We start from the raw sequence: 25,504 nt of genomic DNA on the forward strand, positions 1-25,504 counted from the left end.
GTGTCTCTCAGATTATATGAATATGTAAGAGCATAATTAAAGTAATTCTGACTCTACACTATCTCATTTAACTCCATAATATTCCTGTACTGAAAGATTGATTGTCAGGCAGAGATTTAAAATTGAGACCATTTTTGGCTCATTTTAAATTATTGAATTGAAGCAAAACCATGCATTTGAGTTCATGGCAAAGCCTTCACTGGAACAACAAAAAAATCTCTGAAGCCTCTTCTTCCAAAGCTCTTCATTAGGGTAATTGTCTTGATTTTTGTTTAAGTTAATCTTGTCATTGTAAAATCTGCACAGTTGTCTTTATTGTAAAGAACTGAAGCTTCTCGCATGTCTATTGATGGCTTTTTCAGAAAACCTTATATAGTCAGCCTTGGTAAAAGCCAGGAATCTCGGAATCTCAGCTGCTCGGGAACCTGAAGCTGCAGGTCTACCTGGAAGGCCAGACTACTCAGATTAGTTAGACCTTGTCTCAAAATAGAAGAATAAACAGGGGCAGTGACAGGAGGGTTGAAACTGTCCTGATCTACAGAGTAAATTCCAGAGTTATACAGTGAGAGTCTGTCTTCCACAGCCAAGATCAAAACCCAAACAAACAAAAGAAAAACAAACCACAAACTACTAATTAGATAGATGAAAATAAAAAGAAAGCTGAGAATAGAAGTAGTAGAGTGCTTTCCCAGCATGCAAGAGAGCCTAGGTTCATCCTCAGTACCTCACGCACACGCACGCATGCACGCGTGCACATACACTCATGCACGTACACGCACAAACACATGTATGCGCAAGCAGAGTGCAACAGTGCGTGTTCATGTGGAAAAGGCATGATTTATAGCTCATATTTTAACTGTTTTTTACAGTAATTCTCCAGCATTGAATAATTTTAAGTGTATTTCCAATAGAGTTTCTTTCTATCAGGATACATTGTTGTCAATCTGATTTATAGCTTGTTATTAAAAGAAAAAATTGTTTTCCATTTGCCTTCGCATTTCATATATATAATAAGCTATATCTTTAAAGCACTGACATTAATAATTGCAATTTTATTCAGAATCCTTTCAGTCCAGCTGTAAGTAGATTTTTGCCTTCAATTCCTTAATTCTTTCTTGATCTACCACAATACCAGAATATTCAAATTGTCTATTTCAAAATTGTATGTATTTTTTATTCTGTCAGATACCTCAGCCAGCGTTCATTAATATAATAAATGCTTAATATTTCTGTAAAATATCTGTTTTTTCCCTTTTTAGAAATATTTATCTTTAATTTTTTTTAACAGTCCAGCTGTTATTCTCTGTCTGGTCCGCCCACCCACAGTTCCTCATCCCCATCCCAAAACTCCTCCCTGCCGTCACCAAGAGAATGTCCCCACTCCTACCTCCAGTCCATCCTCCAGGCCTCCCCACTCCCTGGGGCCTCAGGTCTCTAGAGGGTTAGGTGCATCTTCGCTCACTCAGACCAGATCAGGCAGTCCCTGCTGTATGTGTCAGGGTCCTCAGACTAGCTCCCGTATGCTGCCTGGTGGCTCAGTGTCTGAGAGATCTTGGGGGTCCAGGTTAGTTGAGATTGTTGGTCTTCCTAAGGGTCACCCTCCTCCTGAGCTTCTTTCAGCCTTTCCCTGATTTAACCACAGGGGTCCCTGGCTTCAGTCCATTGGTTGGGTGTAAGTGTCTGTTTCTACTTCAGTCAGCTGATTGTCAGGCTTCTCAGAGGACAGCCCTGTTAGGCTCCTGTCTTTAATCACACCATAGCATTAGTAATGGGGTCAGGCCTTGGAGCCTTCCCTTGAGATGGATCCCAATTTGGTCCAGTCACTGGACCCCCTTTCCCACAGTCTCTTCTCCATTTTTGTCCCTGCAGTTCTTTCAGACAGGAGTAATTCTGGGTCAGAGTTTGACTGTGGGATGGCAACCCCATTCCTCCATTTGATGCCTGTCTTTCTACTGGAGGTGGACTCTACAAGTTCCTTCTTCTCACTTTTGGGCATTTCATCTAAGGTCCTTCCCTTTGAGTCCTGAGTGTCTCTCACCTCCCAGGTCTCTGGTACATTCTTTTTATAATATTATTAATTATTATTAGTAGCACTATTATTGTTATTATGATGATGATGTTTAATCTTTCCTCACAGTCCAGTTGCTATCCCCAACTGTTCTGCCCTCCAATAGTTTCCTATCCCATTCCTCCTTCCCTGTCTCCAAGAAGATGTCCCCACACCGCCACGCCCCATCTGGCCTCTACACTCCCTGGGATACTGAATCTCTCCAGGGCTAGGTTTGTCTTCTCTCACATAAGCCAGGCCAGGGAGTCCTCCACTGTATACTTGTCAGGGGCCTCAGACCAGTCAGTATGGAGAGATCTTGGAGGTCCAGGTTCATTGAGACTGCTGTTCTTTTCATGGGGTCGCCCTCCTCCTCAGCCGCTTCCAGCTTTACCCACAGCTCAACCACAAGAGTCCCCGGCTTCATATCATTGGCTGGGTGCAAGTATCTACCTCCATCTCAGTCAGCTGCTCATAGGGCTTTTTGGAGGGCAGCCATGCTAGGCTCCAGTCTGTGAACACACCACAGCATCAGGAATAGTATCAGACAACAGAGCCAACCCCTGACGTAGGTCCGTATTTCGACTGGTCACTGGACATCTTTCCCTCCAAGTCTCCTCTCCATTTTTGTCCCTGTAGGTCTTCCAGACAGGAATAACTTAATGTCAGAGTTCCTGGCTGTGGGATTGCAACCCCATCCCTCTACCAGATGCTTTGACTTTCTACTGGAGGTAGACTCCACAAGTTCTCGCTCCCTACTGTTGGGCATTTCGTCCAAGGTCCCTTTCTTTGAGTCTTGAGATTCTCTCACTTCCGAGGTCTCTGGGACTTTGTAGAGGGTGACCCCACCTCCCAAGGTTGCGTATTTTCATTCATTCTGCTGGCCCTTAGGACTTCATTCCTGCTCCCCCCTCAATACCTGATCATGTTCCCCTTTCCCCTGCCCCTTCCACTCTGATCTCCCACCCAGTTCTCTCCCTCCCTCTGCCTTCTGCTTTCTTCTCCCTTCCAAGTAGAATTGAAGCATCCTTCATTTGGGCCCTTTAAGCTTGTTAACCTTCTTGAGTTCTGTGGATTGTATCTTGAGCATTCTGTACTTTTTTGGCTGATATCCACTTATTAGTGAATATATACCATGCATGCCCTTTTGGATCTGAGTTATCACACTCAGGATGATATTTTCTAGTTCCATCTATTTGCCTGCAAAACTCATGACGCCCTTGTTCTTAATAGCTGAGTAGTAAATGAACCACATTTTCTGTATCCATTCTTCCATTTTAAGACATCTGGGCGGTTTCCTGCTTCTGGCTATCATAAATAAGGCTGCTATGAACATAGTGGAACATGTGCCCTTGTGGCGTGATTGGGCATATTTTGGATATATGCCCAGGAGTGGTATAGCTGGGTCTTCAGGTAGATCTATTTCCAATTTTCTGAGGAAACTCAAGACTGATTTCCAGAGCAGTTCTACTAATTTGGAATCCCACCAGCAATGGAGGAGTGTTCCTCTTTCTCCACATCCTCACCAACATGTGCTGATCCTCTGAGGTTTTGATCTTAGCCATTCTGACTGGTGTGAGGTGGAATCTCGGGGTTGTTTTGATTTGCATTTCCCTGATCACTAAGGACTTTGAACATTTCTTTAGGTGCTTCTTAGCCATTCAAGATTTCTCTGTTGTACATTCTCTGTTTAGTTCTGTACTCCATTTTTTGATTTGGTTGTTTGGGTTTTTGGAAATCAGCTTTTTTAATTCTTTATATATTTTGGATATTAACCCTCTATCAGGTGTGGGGTTAGTGAAGATTTTTTTTCCCCCAATCTTTAGGTTGCCAATGTGTCCTATTGACTATGTCCTTTGCCTTACAGAAGCTATTCTGTTTCATGAGGTCCCATTTATCAATTCTTTTTTTTTTTTTTTTTGGTTCTTTTTTTTCGGAGCTGGGGACCGAACCCAGGGCCTTGCGCTTCCTAGGTAAGCGCTCTACCACTGAGCTAAATCCCCAACCCCTCCATTTATCAATTCTTGATCTTAGAGCTTGAACAATTGGAATTCTGTTTAGGAAATTCCCCGCCCTCCCCTTTCCCATCCCATGCCATGAGTTTTAAGCTCTTTCCCACTTTCTCTTCTATTAGATTCAGTGTATATGGTTTTATGTTGATGTCCTTGATCCACTTGGACTTGAGCTTTGTTCAAGGTGACAAATGTGGACCTATTTTCACTTTTCTACATACCAACAGCCAGTTAGACCAGGACCAGTTATTGAATGCTTTTGGCTTCTTTGGTAAAGATCAAGTGTCTATATGTATGTGGTTTTATTTCTGGATCTTCAATTCTATTCAATTGATCAACCCATCTGTCTCTGTACCAATACCATGCAGTTTTTATCACTATTGCTCTGTAGTAGAGCTTGAGGTCAGGGATGGTGATTCCCCCAGAAGTACTTTTATTGTTAAGAGTTGTTTCCTCATTCTGGGTTTTTTGCCTTTCCAGGTGAAATTGAGAATTGCTCCTTCCATTCTTTGAAGGATTGTGTTGGGATTTTGATTGGGGATTGCATTGAATCTGTAAATTGCTTTTGCTGGGGTGGCCATTTTTACTATATTAATCCTGCCAATCCATGAGCGTGGGAGAAATCTCCATTTTTCTGAGATCTTTGATTTCTTTCTTGAGAAACTTGAAGTTCTTGTTATGAAGATCTTTCACTTGTTTGGTTAGAGTTACCCCAAGGTATTTTATATTATTTGTGTTTCCCAGTTTTCATTCTTGGCCCATTTGTCATTTGTAGAAAGGAAGGCTACTGATTTGTTTGAGTTAATTTTATATCCAGCCACTTTGCTGAAGTTGTTTATCAGCTGTAGAAGTTCTCTGGTGGAATTTTTGGAGTCCCTTATGTATGCTATCATATCATCTGCAAATAGTGATACCTTTATTTCTTCTTTGCCAATTCATATCCCCTTGAACTCCTTTTGTTATCTTCTTGCTCTAGCTAGAACTTTGAGTATTATCTTGACTACATATAGGGAGAGTCAGCATTCTTGTCTTGTTCCTGATTTTAGTGGGATTGTTTCAAGTATGTCTCCATTTAACTTGATATTGGCTGTTGGTTTGCTGTAATTGCTTTTATTATATCTAGTTATGGGCCTTGAATTCCTGATCTCTCCAATACTTTTAACAGGAAGGTGTGTTGTATTTTGTCAAATACTTTTATAGCATCTAATGAGATAATTATGTGTTTGTTTGTTTATATAGTCGATTATGTTAGTGGATTTTTGTATATTGAACCAATCTTCCATCCCTACAATGAAGCCTACTTGATCATGGTGAATGATTGTTATGTGTTCTTAGATTTGGTTTGCTAGAATTGTATTAAGTATTTTTGCATAGATATTCATAAGGGAAATTGGTCTGAAGTTCTCTTTCTTTGTTGAGTCTCTGTATGTTTAGGTATCAGAGTAATTATGGCATCATAGAATGAATTAGGTAGTGTTCCTCCTGTTTCTATTTTATGGAATAGTTTGAGAAGTATTGATATTAGGTCTTCTTCGAAGATCTGATAGAATTCTGCACTAAAGCCATCTGGCCCTGGGCTTTTTTTTTTTTTTTTTTTTTTTTTTTTTTTTTTTTTTTGGGGGGTTGGGAGGTTTTCAAGGACTTCTTCAATTTCCTTAGGGGATATGGACCTCTTTAGATGGCTTACCAGCTCTTGATTTAACTTTGGTATATGATATCTGCCTAGAAAATCATCCATTTCATGTACATTTTCCAGTTTTGTTTAGTACAGGCTTTTGTAGTAGGATCTGATGCTTTTTTTTTTTTTTTAATTTCTTCAGTTTCTGTTGTTATGTCTCCCTTTTCATTTCTGATTTTGTTAATTTGGACACTCTTTCTGCGCCCTTTAGTTAATTTGGCTATGGGTTTATCTATCTTGTTGATTCTTTCAAAGAACCAGCTCCTGGTTTTGTTGATTCTTTGTGTTGTTCTTTTTGTTTCTACTTGGTTGATTTTAGCCCCGAGTTTGATTATTTCCTGCAGTCTACTCTTCTTGGGTGTATTTGCTTCTTTTTGTTCTAGAGCTTTCAGGTGTGCTGTCAAGCTGCTAGTGTATGCTCTCTCCTGTTTCTTTTTGGAGGCACTCGGAGCTATGAGTTTTCCTTTTAGCACTGCTTTCGTTGGGCATGTTGTGTTTTCATTTTTATTAAATTCTAAAAAGTCTTTAATTTCTTTCTTTATTTCTTCCATGATCAAGTTATCATTGAGTTGAGAGTTGTTGAGTTTCCATGGATATATGGGGCTTTTGTTGTTTTTATTGTTATTGAAGTCTAGTCTTAGTCACTTGTTTTCAAAAGAAATAATCCCTCTTTATTACTGGAGACACACCTAATTTATTTTCTAGATCTTTTATTCTGGTAAACCAGATCCTGTGCTATAAGCACAAATACCTTTTTTGCTTTTTCTTGTCTTCTACATTTTGTGAATCTTTTATGAACATCATCCTTTGAATTTTTTATACTTTTAAATATTAGTATTTTGGTAAAACCAAAGATTATGTTGTTGCTTTTCTTTGTTTTTCTCATAGCCTTTGTTCCAGTTCCTCAGTTTCTCTTGTTATTCTCTGCCTTGGAGTCCTTCGTTGAGTGCCTTTTACACATAGAGCTTTCTCTTCAGGATCATACATAATAAATATATTTCCCTTTTGCTGTTGCTGATGGCATACATGAAAATTTAGTGCATTTCTTCCAGTAAAATCTAGCACACATTTTTTGTTGCATATGGATGGCAACCTTCTTTTACATAAAATAGCTCTAGGGTCTACACTAAATGCCAGATGATTGGCTAATTATGTTCTCTCACACTTGATCCTTAAGACAGAAGAAATAGAGTGTAGTTTCTAAGAACAGTCTGTGTTAGCTTTGTAATATTCACTTCATTTAAGATACCTCAAAGAGTTGTTTATGAAAACATATATGGGGTACTTTTTATTGATATGAATTTTTAGGAATATTTAAGTTCTGTACTTGTTGAGTCATTAAAAAATCAGCAAATAATGTTTACTCACCCCCTTGAGGATTTGCTGAGTCAGTAATAATGCTTCAAAATACTTTGACAACATCATTCCCAGGATCCTTGTCTGCTGAGATAAAGGCTATGACAGTGCCCTTGATATAGCCTAGCTCATCTCCCCTTGCAGTGTACTTAATAAATTAGCTTTTTCCCGTGTGTGTGTGTGTGTGTGTGTGTGTGTGTGTGTGAGAGAGAGAGAGAGAGAGAGAGAGGGAGGGAGAGAGAGAGAGAGAGAGAGAGAGAGAGAGAGAGAGAAAGAGAGAGAGAAAGTTTCTTTTTTTCCCATATGATAATTACATTTTTCTGGTGCTCTCAAGCCTTTTGTGGCTATAGTAACAGGGATAAGATACTTTCCTCATGAGTCTGTCATGAGTTTGTAGTCAAGTAAAAGAATCTGCAATTCTTATGTTTGATTATGGAAACAACTTGAACAAAATCTAGTAGAATCTTTTACAAAGTGTTCTCAGAGTCAGTAATGTTTCAGCTCAAGGTTCTCGGTGATGTCAGTTCAGCTTTGATGTAAAGATGACCAGCTTGTTTAACACTTGTGCCAGAAAACAGTGCTTCTGAAGGTGATAATATTACAGTTTTCTTTCTTGGATTTCCTTCAGAATCATTTTACAGCCTCACTATCTTAGCTTTCTAAGTAGTGCTTTTATTATCGGAGGCTTGCTGGCTGGGTTAGTCAAGATTCATAGGCATTGTTTCTTGATATGCAGGGGGGCTAGGATTCTATTTCTAAAAGTGTTCATCTTCTTTTCCCTAGAGGGGAAAAACGGCTTGGAACCTCTGGCTAAGGGTCTTAACCAAGACCAATCATTATGATATAATAAGATGACTAGGAATATTTAATAATAGCTCATCAATATTAGAGAAGAATTGAAATTTCACAATGGAAAACAAGAAATTTTCATTGTAGATAAACATTTGCCATTTGTGGGAAAGTATTAAAATAGGTCTCTTAATTAAAAAACAAGTCCTATCACATCTTCAGAATAGCCACAATGTAAGCGTTCTACATTCGCTTATGGAAATGGCTGGTGGCTGTCAAGTTTGTTATAAAGAAGTCCAATGACTCATACTTTTTAAATGTTGAATGTTGATCTTCTTTTATTCAATACCTTAAATTATTTGTGTGTGTGTGTGTGTGTGTGCGCGCGCGTGCGTGCAAGTGTGTGTGCGCGTGTGTAGTTTCTGCACGACAGTGTACAGGATTCAGTTCTCTTCTACCATTTGAGTCCCAGGAATTGAACTCTAGTCATCAGGCTTAGTGACAGGCACCCTCCCTTCCTTATCCATCACACTTGCTCCTCTGTACCCTTGGTTTCTTGATGAAAATGTAGGTTTTGTTTGTGGTATTCAGAATTACAGCTTTCCTTAAAGCGGATTGGAATTTTGTCATAGGATGTAAGCTGCAAGTGCTGAAGGAATGAATGATGGAACCACTCTTTCCATCATGACCTCTGAGTGGTAGAAAAGTAACAGAATTTCTAATGTAACTGCCATCTTCCTGCATATGCATGTCAAAAATTTACTGAATTTTGCTATTGGATATCAACTATAAGACTTGATTCTTTATTTAAATAAGAAATAAGCTGAACCAGTTCTGGCTTATTGTATGAATTTTAATACCTGTGACCAAGATGGGAAGTCACCCTCTCTATTGTTACCTTCTTTGTTTCACTGGTAGAATCCCAAGGACTGCAGCAAAGCCAGGAAGCTGGTGTGTAACATCAATAAGGGCTGTGGCTATGGTTGCCAACTCCATCACGTGGTCTACTGTTTCATGATTGCTTATGGCACCCAGCGAACACTCATCTTGGAATCTCAGAATTGGCGCTATGCTACTGGTGGATGGGAGACTGTGTTTAGACCTGTAAGTGAGACATGCACAGACAGATCTGGCCTCTCCACTGGACACTGGTCAGGTAAGGAGATTGTGCACCATAGCAGATACCTAGTAATGTCAGATTAGCAAATGTCTAGGCCTGGTTTTATAGGTTATAATCATTTTTTCTTCTTGATTCAAATGTAGGCTAGTATTTTATTTTTAAAGTATTGCATACCTAGCTGTAGTGGCACATATCTATAATTCCAGTGCTTGGGAGTCTGAGATGGGAGTATTATGAGGTCAAGGCCAGTCTAGGCTACATGGCAAAAATCTGTGTCTAAAATAATTTAATATTTTCATAAGGGTGATATAATTTTCAGTTTTAAGGTGATATTACTGAATTCATTTAATCTTCATAATTATTGCAGTAAGTTGACCAAGTGTCTCAAACATAAGAGTTTCAAACAGTACCATGCTGTTTGAAATGGAGGATTGATTTGTTAAAATGGAGGATTCTGTTGTAGGCTGTCAGGAGTGGGCCTAAGAATTTAATTTCTGAGAAAATTTCTCTATCTTAAGACCAAAGTATGAGAACCACTGAGATAGACTATGCTGGCACCTTTGTCTACATTTTATAATTAAGGACAATGAAACCTTGTTTGCTTATATAATTTTAATTTTAATCAAGACACATTTGGTGATGGATAGGATAAACTGCAGTCTAGTCCAGGCTTTCCCAAGTGATTTTAAAAAAAGGAAAAAAAAATTAAATAACAGAAACTTCTCACCACTGAAGTGATATTAAAAAGACTAGATTCTAAACAAAATCTTAGTGGAAATTCAGTGTTTTGTTTTGTTTTTTTTTTTTAATGTTCAAGACTTTAAACAGATCTACCATATTAGATCTTGTATTATATTGCTATGTTGTAATCTTGGGTAAGTTTCAAAACCCAAGATAGAAGTTTCTTCTGCAACATGAGAGTGATAATTTGTCCCGTTGTAAGTCATATATTGAGATGCATTTACTGTATTATCTCGTGTAAGAACTGACTTAAATGCAAACTACTATTGTTTGTTTAAAAAATGCATAGGTGCCTTATAGTGTGCAGATAGGTATTTGTCATAAAAGCTAAGTACTGCTGAACACAGTAGCTCATGGTCCAGTACTCCTGAGGGGGAGGCAGATGGATTTCTGAGTTTGAGGCCAGTGTAGTCTACATAGCAAGTTCCAGGCAACCAGGGCTGCATAGTGAGACCCTACTTAAAAACAATAAAATAAGCTCTCTGCTCCCAGACCCGGTGAGAGAGAGACCCAACCGCCTGGTCAGGTGGGCACTCCTGAGGCTGCAGAGCGGAAGAGACCACCAACACTGCTCACCCCTGCCCACATCCCTGGCCCAAGAGGAAACTGTATAAGGCCTCTGGGCTCCCGTGGGGGAGGGCCCAGGAGCGGCAGGACCCCTGCCTGAGACACCGCTGGAACCTGAAAGAAACAGACTGGATAAACAGTTCTCTTCACCCAAATCCCGTGGGAGGGAGAGCTAAACCTTCAGAGAGGCAGACAAGCCTGGGAAACCAGAAGAGACTGCTCCCTGCACACACATCTCGGACACCAGAGGAAAAAGCCAAAGACCATCTGGAACCCTGGTGCACTGAAGCTCCCGGAAGGGGCGGCACAGGTCTTCCTGGTTGCTGCCGCTGCAGAGAGTCCGTGGGCAGCACCCCACGAGCGAACTTGAGCCTCAGGACCACAGGTAAGACCAAATTTTCTGCTGCAAGAAAGCTGCCTGGTGAACTCAAGACACAGGCCCACAAGAACAGCTGAAGACCTGTAGAGAGGAAAAACTACACGCCCGAAAGCAGAACACTCTGTCCCCATAACTGACTGAAAGAGAGGAAAACAGGTCTACAGCACTCCTGACACACAGGCTTATAGGACAGTCTAGCCACTGTCAGAAATAGCAGAACAAAGTAACACTAGAGATAATCTGATGGCGAGAGGCAAGCGCAGGAACCCAAGCAACAGAAACCAAGACTACATGGCACCATCGGAGCCCAATTCTCCCATCAAAACAAACATGGAATATCCAAACACACTAGAAAAGCAAGATCTAGTTTCAAAATCGATTTTGATCATGATGCTGGAGGACTTCAAGAAAGACATGAAGAACTCCCTTAGAGAACAAGTAGAAGCCTACAGAGAGGAATCGCAAAAATGCCTGAAAGAATCACAAAAATCCCTGAAAGAATTCCAGGAAAACATAAATAAACAAGTAGAAGCCCATAGAGAGGAGACACAAAAATCCCTGAAAGAATTCCAGGAAAACATAAATAAACAAGTAGAAGCCCATAGAGAGGAGACACAAAAATCCCTGAAAGAATTCCAGGAAAACACAATCAAACAGTTGAAGGAATTAAAAATGGAAATAGAAGCAATCAAGAAAGAACACATGGAAACAATCCTGGATATAGAAAACCAAAAGAAGAGACAAGGAGCTGTAGATACAAGCTTCACCAACAGAATACAAGAGATGGAAGAGAGAATCTCAGGAGCAGAAGATTCCATAGAAATCATTGACTCAACTGTCAAAGATAATGTAAAGCGGAAAAAGCTACTGGTCCAAAACATACAGGAAATCCAGGACTCAATGAGAAGATCAAACCTAAGGATAATAGGCATAGAAGAGAGTGAAGACTCCCAGCTCAGAGGACAGTAAATATCTTCAACAAAATCATAGAAGAAAACTTCCCTAACCTAAAAAAAGAGATACCATAGACATACAAGAAGCCTACAGAACTCCAAATAGATTGGACCAGAAAAGAAACACCTCCCGTCACATAATTGTCAAAACACCAAACGCACAAAATAAAGAAAGAATATTAAAAGCAGTAAGGGAAAAAGGTCAAGTAACATATAAAGGGAGACCTATCAGAATCACACCAGACTTCTCGCCAGAAACTATGAAGGCCAGAAGATCCTGGACTGATGTCATACAGACCCTAAGAGAACACAAATGCCAGCCCAGGTTACTGTATCCAGCAAAACTCTCAATTAACATTGATGGAGAAACCAAGATATTCCATGACAAAACCAAATTTACACAATATCTTTCTACAAATCCAGCACTACAAAGGATAATAAATGGTAAAGCCCAACATAAGGAGGCAAGCTATACCCTAGAAGAAGCAAGAAACTAATCGTCTTGGCAACAAAACAAAGAGAATGAAAGCACACAAACATAACCTCACATCCAAATATGAATATAAAGGGAAACAATAATCACTATTCCTTAATATCTCTCAATATCAATGGCCTCAACTCCCCAATAAAAAGACATAGATTAACAAACTGGATACGCAACGAGGACCCTGCATTCTGCTGCCTAGAGGAAACACACCTCAGAGACAAAGACAGACACTACCTCAGAGTGAAAGGCTGGAAAACAACTTTCCAAGCAAATGGTCAGAAGAAGCAAGCTGGAGTAGCCATTCTAATATCAAATAAAATCAATTTCCAACTAAAAGTCATCAAAAAAGATAAGGAAGGACACTTCATATTCATCAAAGGAAAAATCCACCAAGATGAACTCTCAATCCTAAATATCTATGCCCCAAATACAAGGGCACCTACATACGTAAAAGAAACCTTACTAAAGCTTAAAACACACATTGCACCTCACACAATAATAGTGGGAGATTTCAACACCCCACTCTCATCAATGGACAGATCATGGAAACAGAAATTAAACAGTGATGTCGACAGACTAAGAGAAGTCGTGAGCCAAATGGACTTAACGGATATTTATAGAACATTCTATCCTAAAGCAAAAGGATATACCTTCTTCTCAGCTCCTCATGGTACTTTCTCCAAAATTGACCATATAATTGGTCAAAAAACGGGCCTCAACAGGTACAGAAAGATAGAAATAATCCCATGCGTGCTATCGGACCACCACGGCCTAAAACTGGTCTTCAATAACAACAAGGGAAGAATGCCCACATATACGTGGAAATTGAACAATGCTCTACTCAATGATAACCTGGTCAAGGAAGAAATAAAGAAAGAAATTAAAAACTTTTTAGAATTTAATGAAAATGAAGGTACAACATACCCAAACTTATGGGACACAATGAAAGCTGTGCTAAGAGGAAAACTCATAGCGCTGAGTGCCTGCAGAAAGAAACAGGAAAGAGCATATGTCAGCAGCTTGACAGCACACCTAAAAGCTCTAGAACAAAAAGAAGCAAATACACCCAGCAGGAGTAGAAGGCATGAAATAATCAAACTCAGAGCTGAAATCAACCAAGTAGAAACAAAAAGGACCATAGAAAGAATCAACAGAACCAAAAGTTGGTTCTTTGAGAAAATCAACAAGATAGATAAACCCTTAGCCAGACTAACGAGAGGACACAGAGAGTGCGTCCAAATTAACAAAATCAGAAATGAAAAGGGAGACATAACTACAGATTCAGAGGAAATTCAAAAAATCATCAGATCTTACTATAAAAACCTATATTCAACAAAATTTGAAAATCTTCAGGAAATGGACAATTTCCTAGACAGATACCAGGTATCGAAGTTAAATCAGGAACAGATAAACCAGTTAAACAACCCCATAACTCCTAAGGAAATAGAAGCAGTCATTAAAGGTCTCCCAACCAAAAAGAGCCCAGGTCCAGACGGGTTTAGTGCAGAATTCTATCAAACCTTCATAGAAGACCTCATACCAATATTATCCAAACTATTCCACAAAATTGAAACAGATGGAGCCCTACCGAATTCCTTCTACGAAGCCACAATTACTCTTATACCTAAACCACACAAAGACACAACAAAGAAAGAGAACTTCAGACCAATTTCCCTTATGAATATCGACGCAAAAATACTCAATAAAATTCTGGCAAACCGAATTCAAGAGCACATCAAAACAATCATCCACCATGATCAAGTAGGCTTCATCCCAGGCATGCAGGGATGGTTTAATATACGGAAAACCATCAACGTGATCCATTATATAAACAAACTGAAAGAACAGAACCACATGATCATTTCATTAGATGCTGAGAAAGCATTTGACAAAATTCAACACCCCTTCATGATAAAAGTCCTGGAAAGAATAGGAATTCAAGGCCCATACCTAAACATAGTAAAAGCCATATACAGCAAACCAGTTGCTAACATTAAACTAAATGGAAAGAAACTTGAAGCAATCCCACTAAAATCAGGGACTAGACAAGGCTGCCCACTCTCTCCCTACTTATTCAATATAGTTCTTGAAGTTCTAGCCAGAGCAATCAGACAACAAAAGGAGATCAAGGGGATACAGATCGGAAAAGAAGAGGTCAAAATATCACTATTTGCAGATGACATGATAGTATATTTAAGTGATCCCAAAAGTTCCACCAGAGAACTACTAAAGCTGATAAACAACTTCAGCAAAGTGGCTGGGTATAAAATTAACTCAAATAAATCAGTTGCCTTCCTCTATACAAAAGAGAAACAAGCCGAGAAAGAAATTAGGGAAACGACACCCTTCATAATAGACCCAAATAATATAAAGTACCTCGGTGTGACTTTAACTAAGCAAGTAAAAGATCTGTACAATAAGAACTTCAAGACACTGAGGAAAGAAATTGAAGAAGACCTCAGAAGATGGAAAGATCTCCCATGCTCATGGATTGGCAGGATTAATATAGTAAAAATGGCCATTTTACCAAAAGCAATCTACAGATTCAATGCAATCCCCATCAAAATACCAATCCAATTCTTCAAAGAGTTAGACAGAACAATTTGCAAATTCATCTGGAATAACAAAAAACCCAGGATAGCTAAAGCTATCCTCAACAATAAAAGGACTTCAGGGGGAATCACTATCCTGAACTCAAGCAGTATTACAGAGCAATAGTGATAAAAACTGCATGGTATTGGTACAGAGACAGACAGATAGACCAATGGAATAGAATTGAAGACCCAGAAATGAACCCACACACCTATGGTCACTTGATTTTTGACAAAGGAGCCAAAACCATCCAATGGAAAAAAGATAGCATTTTCAGCAAATAGTGCTGGTTCAACTGGAGGGCAACATGTAGAAGAATGCAGATCGATCCATGCTTATCACCCTGTACAAAGCTTAAGTCCAAGTGGATCAAGGACCTCCACATCAAACCAGACACACTCAAACTAATAGAAGAAAAACTAGGGAAGCATCTGGAACACATAGGCACTGGAAAAAATTTCCTGAACAAAACACCAGCGGCTTATGCTCTAAGATCAAGAATCGACAAATGGGATCTCATAAAACTGCAAAGCTTCTGTAAGGCAAAGGACACTGTGGTTAGGACAAAACGGCAACCAACAGATTGGGAAAAGATCTTTACCAATCCTACAACAGATAGAGGCCTTATATCCAAAATATACAAAGAACTCAAGAAGTTAGACCGCAGGGAAACAAATAACCGTATTAAAAAATGGGGTTCAGAGCTAAACAAAGAATTCACAGCTGAGGAATGCCGAATGGCTGAGAAACACCTAAAGAAATGTTCAACATCTTTAGTCATAAGGGAAATGCAAATCAAAACAACCCTGTGATTTCACCTCACACCAGTGAGAATGGCTAAGATCAAAAACTCAGGTGACAGCAGATGCTGGCGAGGATGCGGAGAAAGAGGAACACTCCTCCATTGTTGGTGGGATTGCAGACTGGTAAAACCATTCTGGAAATCAGTCTGGAGGTTCCTCAGAAAATTGGACATTGAACTGCCTGAGGATCCAGCTATACCTCTCTTGGGCATATACCCAAAAGATGCCTCAACATATAAAAGAGACACGTGCTCCACTATGTTCATCGCAGCCTTATTTATAATAGCCAGAAAATGGAAAGAACCCAGATGCCCTTCAACAGAGGAATGGATACAGAAAATGTGGTACATCTACACAATGGAATATTACTCAGCTATCAAAAACAACGAGTTTATGAAATTCGTAGGCAAATGGTTGGAACTGGAAAATATCATCCTGAGTGAGCTAACCCAATCACAGAAAGACGTACATGGTATGCACTCATTGATAAGTGGCTATTAGCCCAAATGCTTGAATTACCCTAGATGCCTAGAACAAATGAAACTCAAGACGGATGATCAAAATGTGAATGCTTCACTCCTTCTTTAAATGAGGAAAAAGAATACCCTTGGCAGGGAAGGGAGAGGCAAAGATTAAAACAGAGACTGAAGGAACACCCATTCAGAGCCTGCCCCACATGTGGCCCATACATATACAGCCACCCAATTAGACAAGATGGATGAAGCAAAGAAGTGCAGACCGACAGGAGCCGGATGTAGATCGCTCCTGAGAGACACAGCCAGAATACAGCAAATACAGAGTCGAATGCCAGCAGCAAACCACTGAACTGAGATAGGTCCCCTGTTGAAGGAATCAGAGAAAGAACTGGAAGAGCTTGAAGGGGCTCGAGACCCCAAAAGTACAACAATGCCAAGCAACCAGAGCTTCCAGGGACTAAGCCACTACCTAAAGACTATACATGGACTGACCCTGGACTCTGACCCCATAGGTAGCAATGAATATCCTAGTAAGAGCACCAGTGGAAGGGGAAGCCCTGGGTCCTGCTAAGACTGAACACCCAGTGAACTAGTCTATGGGGGGAGGGTTGGGAGGGGAACACCCATAAGGAAGGGGAGGGGGGAGGGGGATGTTTGCCCGGAAACCGGGAAAGGGAATAACACTCGAAATGTATATAAGAAATACTCGTTAATAAAAAAAAATAAAAAATAAAAAAAAAAAGACAGAAAATCAAAACATACTCCACAGTGGCCAGGCTTTTAAGAAGCAAGAGCTAGATGCTATAAAAAAAAAAACAAACAATAAAATAAGAAATAAAATTTTTTGTTCTTATGAAATATATCCATGTCATCAATCTTTGTTTATATGAATTATTAATAGTATATAAGATTATATATATTTTTTGAGAAACTAGAACATTTCAAAATAGAGGAGCATAAATTCTAATAAGCTCCTTGATATTAATCCTTTGGTTATAAAAATATCTGTTGTTGTGATTTATACAAAGAATCCCGAATTTTTTCCCTATGGCACTGCTTCCATGAAATTGTTATTGTTCAGAGACATTGTACATGAAATGCCTGTGGCTGGAATTTAATGATTCCTATTTATGTGTATCACTAGTGCAGGAATTAGCGCATACATCTGATCAAGCTATATCCTACCTTGAATTTCTCCTGCATTATTTTATAGTTGTAAGACCATATCCTGGACTGAGAAGATGGTTTAGTGTGTACGCACATTTTCTGTGCAAGCACGAGGACCCAAGTTTAAGTTCTAGAACCCATGTAAAAAGCCAGGCATGACTGTGCATCTGTAACCCTAGTGCTGAGGGGGAGAGGTTGGAGACAAGAGAATCACTGGGGATTCTGGCAACTAGCCTAGCCTCAGTATCAGTGAAAGACCCTGTTTTATAGGACACCCGACATTTTCTTCTAGCCTTTATGCACATGAGTTCTTGCACCCATTCACATACAGTACACGCACACGTGCGTGCACAGACACACACAATCTTTATAATGAGTAATTTTTTAGGTGAAGGGAGATAGATAATAAAGAATATGCATCTAAATAAAAATCATCGAACTCCTCGTATCACCTGCACACATTATATCATTCTTAATAGTTGTGTGTTTAAAGTGGCAGAGAATAAAGTCAATTTATTTTCCTTACTATGAGATAGCTTCTAAAATTAAAGGAACTACGTGTAGTAGACCTTCAGATTCCTCCACATAGATCTCCTAATGAAGTTACAATAAGAATCTTGCTTATTTAATACAAACTTTTTTTTAAAGATTTATTTATTCTATATGGGTATACTGTTGCTGTCTTCAGACACACCAGAAGAGGGCATCAGATCTCATTACATGTGGTTGTGAGACACCATGTAGTTGCTGGGATTTGAACTCAGGACCTCTGGAAGAGCAGTCAGTGCTCTTAACCACTGAGCCATCTCTCCAGCCCTGTTTAATGCTTTAAAATATCTTTCAACAATTACTGATTTGTTTTTGAAATATAGCATTCTATATAGGCTATGAAAGATAACTAGCTTCTAAAGTCTTTTTTGTACTTGAAATAAATACCCTTGAATAAATGATGATGTAGTGATATGAATTCCAATTAGTTATATTATTTATAAAATACTGAGATTGTTATTTAAACTATTTTGGCTCTAGGTCTTTCTCGTTGCCTTAATGAGTTGAACTGAGCTATTAATTTAATAAAGTCAATTGGAACCATTTTGGAAGTGAAAATAATAAATAGCAAGAAAGAGTTTGATGACTTTTCAATTTAAGTACACCTGTAGGTAGATGGCCATTTTCTATATTTAATATAAACTGTATGTTTACATTTTCTCTATGGTTCATTTCAAAACAGTTTTGGTCAAAGAGTTTTTATTTGCCACCCCTGTGGTTTATATGGGACATCTTTAAGAATATAAGTATTTGTTTGGATCCGACACCCATGCTGTAGTAGTTTTCTGTGAAGATATGGTCTCACTTGTCATGGGCAGACTATGGGTAAAGGCAGATAGCAGAATGAAGAAGTGAACTATACCATGTACTCCTGTAGTATGGGTAAGTTCAGACTACAACACAAAATTATGGATAACTCCTTTTGGAAGACATTATTTTAAACAGACATAAAGTATGAGTGGGTAGATGACAGCCAGGTAGGGAACACCTGAGATTTTTTTAGCTGTTTATTTTCTCTTAAAGGCTCAAAATAAGGCATCAAGATATACAAATTCCTGATTTATTTGTCAAGGACTTGACCAGAGCACTTGAGATTTGTTTATTTTTAGGCCTTGTATATGAGATTTTTGTATACACGAATATCGCATGCATGCCTGGTGTCTGCAGAAATCAGAGGAGGGCATCAGATACCCTGGAACTGGAACTGGGATGGTTGTAAACCATTATGTTGGTGCTGGGAGTGAAAGCTGGATCCTTTGCAAGAACAATAAATGTAATAAAATAACAAAAACACCTCCCCATCTTTTTTCAGACTCCAAAGCAGTTCTCATCAAGCTGTATCAAACACTTATAAAATAGTATTGCCTTTTGTTGTTGTTGTTAAGAATGAAGAGCATTTATAGCAGACATGCAGCTTAGTCTTCATGTGGCTCCCCTAACAATCACAGTGAGAGCTGTCCCTGACTGTTGCCTGCCCATGGATCCCGTCCCTTAGCTGGACTGCCTAGACAGGCCTCAGTGGGATATGCACTTAGCCCTGCTGCGACTTGATGACCCCGTACCCAAGGGGGTGGACTCCTCTTCTCTAAGGAGAAGGGGAAGGGGGTAATAGGAGGGAGGATTTGAGAGTGTGGGACTAGGAGGCGAGGTGTGAGGAGGGGGCTGTGACTGGAATGTAAAGTGAATAAGTAAACAAATTATAAAAAAAAAAAAGAACAAATCTTATTCCAAGCTTTTTTCCTAATATCCACTTACCAGTGACAGCAAACCATGTGTGGATTTTTGTGATTGGGTTACCTCACTCAGGATGATTTTTTTCTAGTTCTATCTATTTGCCTATGAATTTCCTCAACAGAGGAATGGATACAGAAAACGTGGTACATTTACATAACAGAGTACTACTCAGCTATTAAAAACAATGACTTCATGAAATTTATTTTTTTCATTTTCAAATAACTTTGATGCACTCAACAACAAAGTTCATGAGTGTTTGTAGGACTACGGATTACTTACTCAGTGATAACAAGTGTGGTGTCTGGCACAACAGAAAATTTCCAGGGCTTGCTTAAAAAGAAGTAGATAACTTTCACTAAAGAAATTGAATTTAGGTCCAGAACAGTAGCTCAGTGCCTGATATGCACAATCCACTGGACCCATCCCCCAGCATTTTAAAGAAAACCAAACAATTCTACAACAGAAATGCCAAGTGTGCTGAACAAAACACCAATGGCTTATGCTCTAAGATCAAGAATCGACAAATGGGATCTCATAAAACTGCAAAGCTTCTGTAAGGCAAAGGACACTGTGGTTAGGACAAAACGGCAACCAACAGATTGGGAAAAGATCTTTACCAATCCTACAACAGATAGAGGCCTTATATCCAAAATATACAAAGAACTCAAGAAGTTAGACCGCAGGGAGACAAATAACCCTATTAAAAATGGGGTTCAGAGCTAAACAAAGAATTCGCAGCTGAGGAATGCCGAATTGCTGAGAAACACCTAAAGAAATGTTCAACATCTTTAGTCATAAGGGAAATGCAAATCAAAACAACCCTGAGATTTCACCTCACACCAGTGAGAATGGCTAAGATCAAAAACTCAGGTGACAGCAAATGCTGGCGAGGATGAGGAGAAAGAGGAACACTCCTCCATTGTTGGTGGGATTGCAGACTGATACAACCATTCTGGAAATCAGTCTGGAGGTTCCTCAGAAAATTGGACATTGAACTGCCTGAGGATCCAGCTATACCTCTCTTGGGCATATACCCACAAGATGCCCCAACATATAAAAAAGACACATGCTCCACTATGTTCATCGCAGCCTTATTTATAATAGCCAGAAGCTGGAAAGAACCCAGAGGAATAGATACAGAAAATGTGGTACATCTACACAATGGAATATTACTCAGCTATCAAAAACAATGACTTTATGAAATTCATAGGCAAATGGTTGGAACTGGAAAATATCATCCTGAGTGAGGTAACCCAATCACAGAAAAACACACATGGTGTGCACTCATTGATAAGTGGCTATTAACCCAAATGCTTGAATTACCCTAGATGCCTAGAACAAATGAAACTCAAGATGGATGATCAAAATGTGAATGCTTCACTCCTTCTTTAAAAGGGGGAACAAGAATACCCTTGGCAGGGAATAGAGAGGCAAAGATTAAAACAGACACAGAAGGAACACCCATTCAGAGCCTGCCCCACATGTGGCCCATACATATACAGCCATCCAATTAGACAAGATGGATGAAGCAAAGAAGTGCATGCCGACAGGAGCCGGATGTAGATCTCTCCTGAGAGACACAGCCAGAATACAGCAAATACAGAGGCGAATGCCAGCAGCAAACCACTGAACTGAGAACGGGACCCCCGTTGAAGGAATCAGAGAAAGAACTGGAAGAGCTTGAAGGAGCTCGAGACCCCTTATGAACAACAATACCAAGCAACCAGAGCTTCCAGGGACTAAGCCACTACCCAAAGACTATACATGGACTGACCCTGGACTCTGACCTCATAGGTAGCAATGAATATTCTAGTAAGATCACCAGTGGAAGGGGAAGCCCTTGGTCCTGTTAAGACTGAACCCCCAGTGAACTAGATTGTTGGGGGGAGAGCGGCAATGGGGGGGGGGAGGGTGGGGAGGGGAACACCCATAAAGAAGGGGAGGGGGAGGGATTAGGGGGATGTTTGCCCGGAAACCGGGAAAGGGAATAACACTCGAAATGTAAATAAGAAACACTCAAGTTAATTAAAAAAAAAAAAGAAAAAGAAATGCCAAGTGCGACACTGGGATGAACTGTGCAGAAGGATTTAGGATCACATGTTCTAGGCTGGCCTGGGCAGCATAGATAGACCCTGCGGGGGAGGAGAGAAGAAGGGAAATAAGTTTAATTCATAGCTTAAAACCTTTCCATAAAAACATCTCATGTCTAGATGTCTTCACAAGAAAACTGAACCTTTAGGGAGGACTGAATACCAGTGTAGAAAGTTTGACACTTACTTTCCAATTCACTGTGTAAGGAAGGATCACCCTTAAAACCAGATTGGGCTTCCTATAAGAGAGAAGTCACCAGATTGATGACAGGCTTCTTTGGGTGCCTGGAATGTGGGGCGCAGATCAGACATCCAAGGGCAAAGCTCAGAGGTAGTTGGTTATATAAGACAGCGGAAGATGCTGTACCTAAGGTATATCTGATTTTCACCAAATCTCTTAAGCATCCTAGCTTTTTTCCAGTTGATTTTAGAGAGGCCGAGGCAGGAGAACTATGAAGTCAAGGCCTGCTTGGGCAGTCTAACAAACCCCATCCCAAATAATGTAAATATCTTCAACTATGGACGTTAGATGCTTTTCAGCTTGTGTGCCGTGGAGATCTGTAATTAGATCTCGTGATCTGTGCTAGCTAGGTTGCCAAGAACTCTACATATTTCATCCCATTTAATGCACACAATAACCTGGACTGCTTGTATTTCATAAAATTAAGTGACTTGCCAGAGGTGCAAGGAAGCCCAGTCTACCTTCAAAACCTGATCTTTTATTTTTCAATTTGTATTTTTAAAAATTATTTATCTATTCACTTTACATCCTGATCAGTTTCCTCTCTGTGCTCTCCTCCCAGTCCCCACCCCTCCCCAAATCCACTCTTCCTCCCATTTCTTCAGAAAAGCTGAGGCCTCCCATGGGTATCAGCCAGTCTTGGCATATCAAGTTACAGTAGGGCTAGGCCCATGGTTTCCTGTTAAGGCTAGATAGAGCAGTCCAGGAGGAGGAGGGGTCCCCAAGTCAGACCCCAGTCAGAGACAGCCTCTGTTTCCACTGTTGGGAGTCTCACACGAGGACCAAACTGTACAATTGTTACTTATGTGCAGAGGACCTAGGTCAGTCCCACGCATGCTCCCTGGTTAGCGCTCTGACTTTGGAAGCCCTTATTGGCCCAGGTTATTTGATTCTGTAGGTTTTTTGTGGTGTCCTTTAAAACCTGATATTTAATGAACCAAAAATCAGCAAGCAATGTTTTTCCTGTCTCCAGCCTGCTCCCTTTTTTAAAAGGTTGTTTTAAACAGCAACAGAAGGGACATACACAGTCTATAGGCATCAAATATTTGCTACTTTTCCCTCTGCAGAAAAAAAAATTAATAATTGAACTTCTTATACTTGGAAAACTCCCAGTCTGTACAGGAAAGAAGCTCAAATGTTTAAAAAGTCTATCTCATGAGGGTTGTCAATGGTAGTGTAGAGTCATAAGCAAGACTCAAAGGATGGGAGAGAGTATACCCATTCTAGATGTAAAAGTCAGAAAGAATTGGCATTTTAAAGCTGTTTTTGGCAGAGTTGTTTAAATGGCTAGAAATCTTAGGGATGGAATCCTACACACATGGAGTGCCTGACAGATAATGATAAAATGGCCAGGTGCCTATCACATCTCGCTTAGAAGAGAGTTTCAAAATATCAGAACTGGGAATTATTTTTTTTCTTAAGCCCCTAATTTGCTGAATTACATAGAAGGGAGATGTAAGCCATCTGCTTCTCATGTTAGACTTTAGTCAGATATGAATGAAGACTCAGTTTTGATAGATAATTTTATTGTACTTTGCAACAGCTCTGATAGGAGATACTTGGATTTAAATGATTTTTTTTCTTTTAAAAAATTTCATTCAATGTGTTTTGAACTTATTCTTTGCTATCTCCGAGCTTCTCCCAGATTGTTCACACCTTTCTACCCACCCAACTCCATGTTCTAGTTCTCTATCTCTAAAAAAAAGGAAAAGAAAAAAAATCAAAACAAACTTTTTTTTAAAAATCAGTAAGAGTAAATACAAACAAATAAAATAAATGAACCCAAAACAAAACTAAATCATGCATACAAAATAATCCTAGAATCCATTTTGTATTGGCCAGCTACTTCTGAGCACGGTACCTACCAGAATATGTTTGATATACCCATGATACTCCATTGAAGAAAACTGATTTTCTGTTTCCTGACAGGTATCAATGTCACATTGCTTCTTGGTTAGGGGTAGGACTGTTCGTCCCACATTCTCTTCTCAGTGCTGGGTTTCTCTCATTTGAACCTATGTGGGTCTAACGTGCACTGTCACAGGCTCTGTGAACTCATGCGTCAGTCCTACTGTGCCGGGAAGGTGTTGTTTCCTTAGAGTTGCCCACCATGTCTGGCTCTTCATAAGCTTCTCACCTTCTCTTCTGTATAGATCCCTGAGCCTTGAGGGGAGGAGTTGGTAAAGACATCCCACATAGGGTTACGTGCAGCCTCTCTCTCTCTGCACATTGTTCAGTTGTGAGTCTGTGTTAATTTTCATCTATTTCAAGAAGAAACTTCACTGATAATAGTTGACATCAATGTCATTTTATGGCTGTCCTTTTAGTAGAATAGTAGTAGTAGGTATTCCCTTGGTCCGTAACATACTTAGTCTCAGCTGCCAGGCCACTTTAGCAATGCCATGTTTGCTTTCCATCTCCTGGAAAGAGCCTTAAATCCAATCAAAAACGTGGTTGGTTACTTCTAAAACATTTGCTCCACTTTCCACACAAGTGTTTTAAAGGTGTATTCATGTGGTGCTTTCATTAAACAAACCTTGAATTTTGTATTCATTCTTAACTACCATTTACACTGTTACAATTTTGTGTTCTTGTTAATGGTCATTCAGCATGTGCAGTAATTGTGGCAAACAGTGCAGTCTTGCTTCTGGTAGACATTGGCAAAAGTAGTCAAGTTAGTGCAGCACTGCTTGTTAGGGGTTCTCTTTTTTTCTTAATTGAATTGAGGAAATGACACATTGGCACTTTTATTACTCAGTGCCCTGATCATAAGCATTGTCTAAGGTATAATGAATGTCAACTCAAAAATTCTACTTCCCCAGATTAGCACGTAGGTCAAGTGTTATGTTCCACTAGAAGGAACCTGAGGTATATAGGCCTGTGGCAGAGTGTACCCCTGTTTGACTTGTGTAAGGCTCTAGTTCAGTGCCTAGCACATACAGAAACCAGTTATATTACTAGATATCTTTCTTTTATGCAGTTTAGGGTATGATAGTTAATAGGTAATCAAGTGTTTGTATTTTGAAGTATTATTTTGTTCTCAAGGTGATAAAAGGATAAATTATGCTACATTAACTAGAAAATATTCCAAACATCAAACATAAAAGTAGGCAGGGCAAAAGATTAACTAATCTTGTAGTTTGTTCAGATTGACATCTATTGTGTGAGTTATAAATGTTATGTCTATGTGTACAACACTTTTAAAAGCCTGGTAATAGCTGTAAGCATTTTCATTTTCTGAATATCATTAATATTAATATATAATTATTGAACTAATTAATGTATGTGGGAGCAGATCACTTTTCCTTATTCTCCTGGGGATATATATTTTAAATTAAATGCTTCTTATTAAGTGAAATCTATTCTTTGAACATTTTCTTGTAGTCTGAATAGAATATGCATTAGTGATAAATTGCAAATTTTGTTTCTGTGTTTTGTGTTGGAGCAAATATTTTGTTTAACATTGATTATATATTCAAATGTATATTTGATAGCATTTTCAGTTATGTTTCACAAAAGATGAATATTTTTACTATAGAGAGTGTAATTGCCCATAACTAGTTATTAGTACCTATTCTCCTGTTTTAGTAGCTAAATTATATGTGAAAGAATATAAAAACAGTATATAAATTGTATATAAACTAATGCATTTGCCTTAGCATGTTTTAAAGACAGCATTACTGTTCTGTGTTGTTGAAATGCATTCTCCCCAGGTTTTAAAGA

General features: G+C 39.3%; 1 protein-coding gene across 4 annotated transcripts in view; it reads left to right on the forward strand.

Moving 5' to 3' along the window:
- Fut8 (fucosyltransferase 8) overlaps positions 1-25,504 on the forward strand; it is a 227,431-nt gene that overhangs the window by 156,989 nt on the left and 44,938 nt on the right. For all 4 annotated transcript variants that reach the window (NM_001002289.2, NM_001412189.1, XM_039112660.2 and 1 more), the window contains one exon: positions 8,801-9,038. In NM_001002289.2, the coding sequence (NP_001002289.2) occupies positions 8,801-9,038 (238 nt within the window). The remainder of the gene's footprint in view (positions 1-8,800; positions 9,039-25,504) is intronic.

This window comes from Rattus norvegicus, chromosome 6, assembly GCF_036323735.1.
Source record: "Rattus norvegicus strain BN/NHsdMcwi chromosome 6, GRCr8, whole genome shotgun sequence".
In the NCBI taxonomy this organism is placed as follows: Eukaryota; Metazoa; Chordata; class Mammalia; order Rodentia; family Muridae; genus Rattus; species Rattus norvegicus.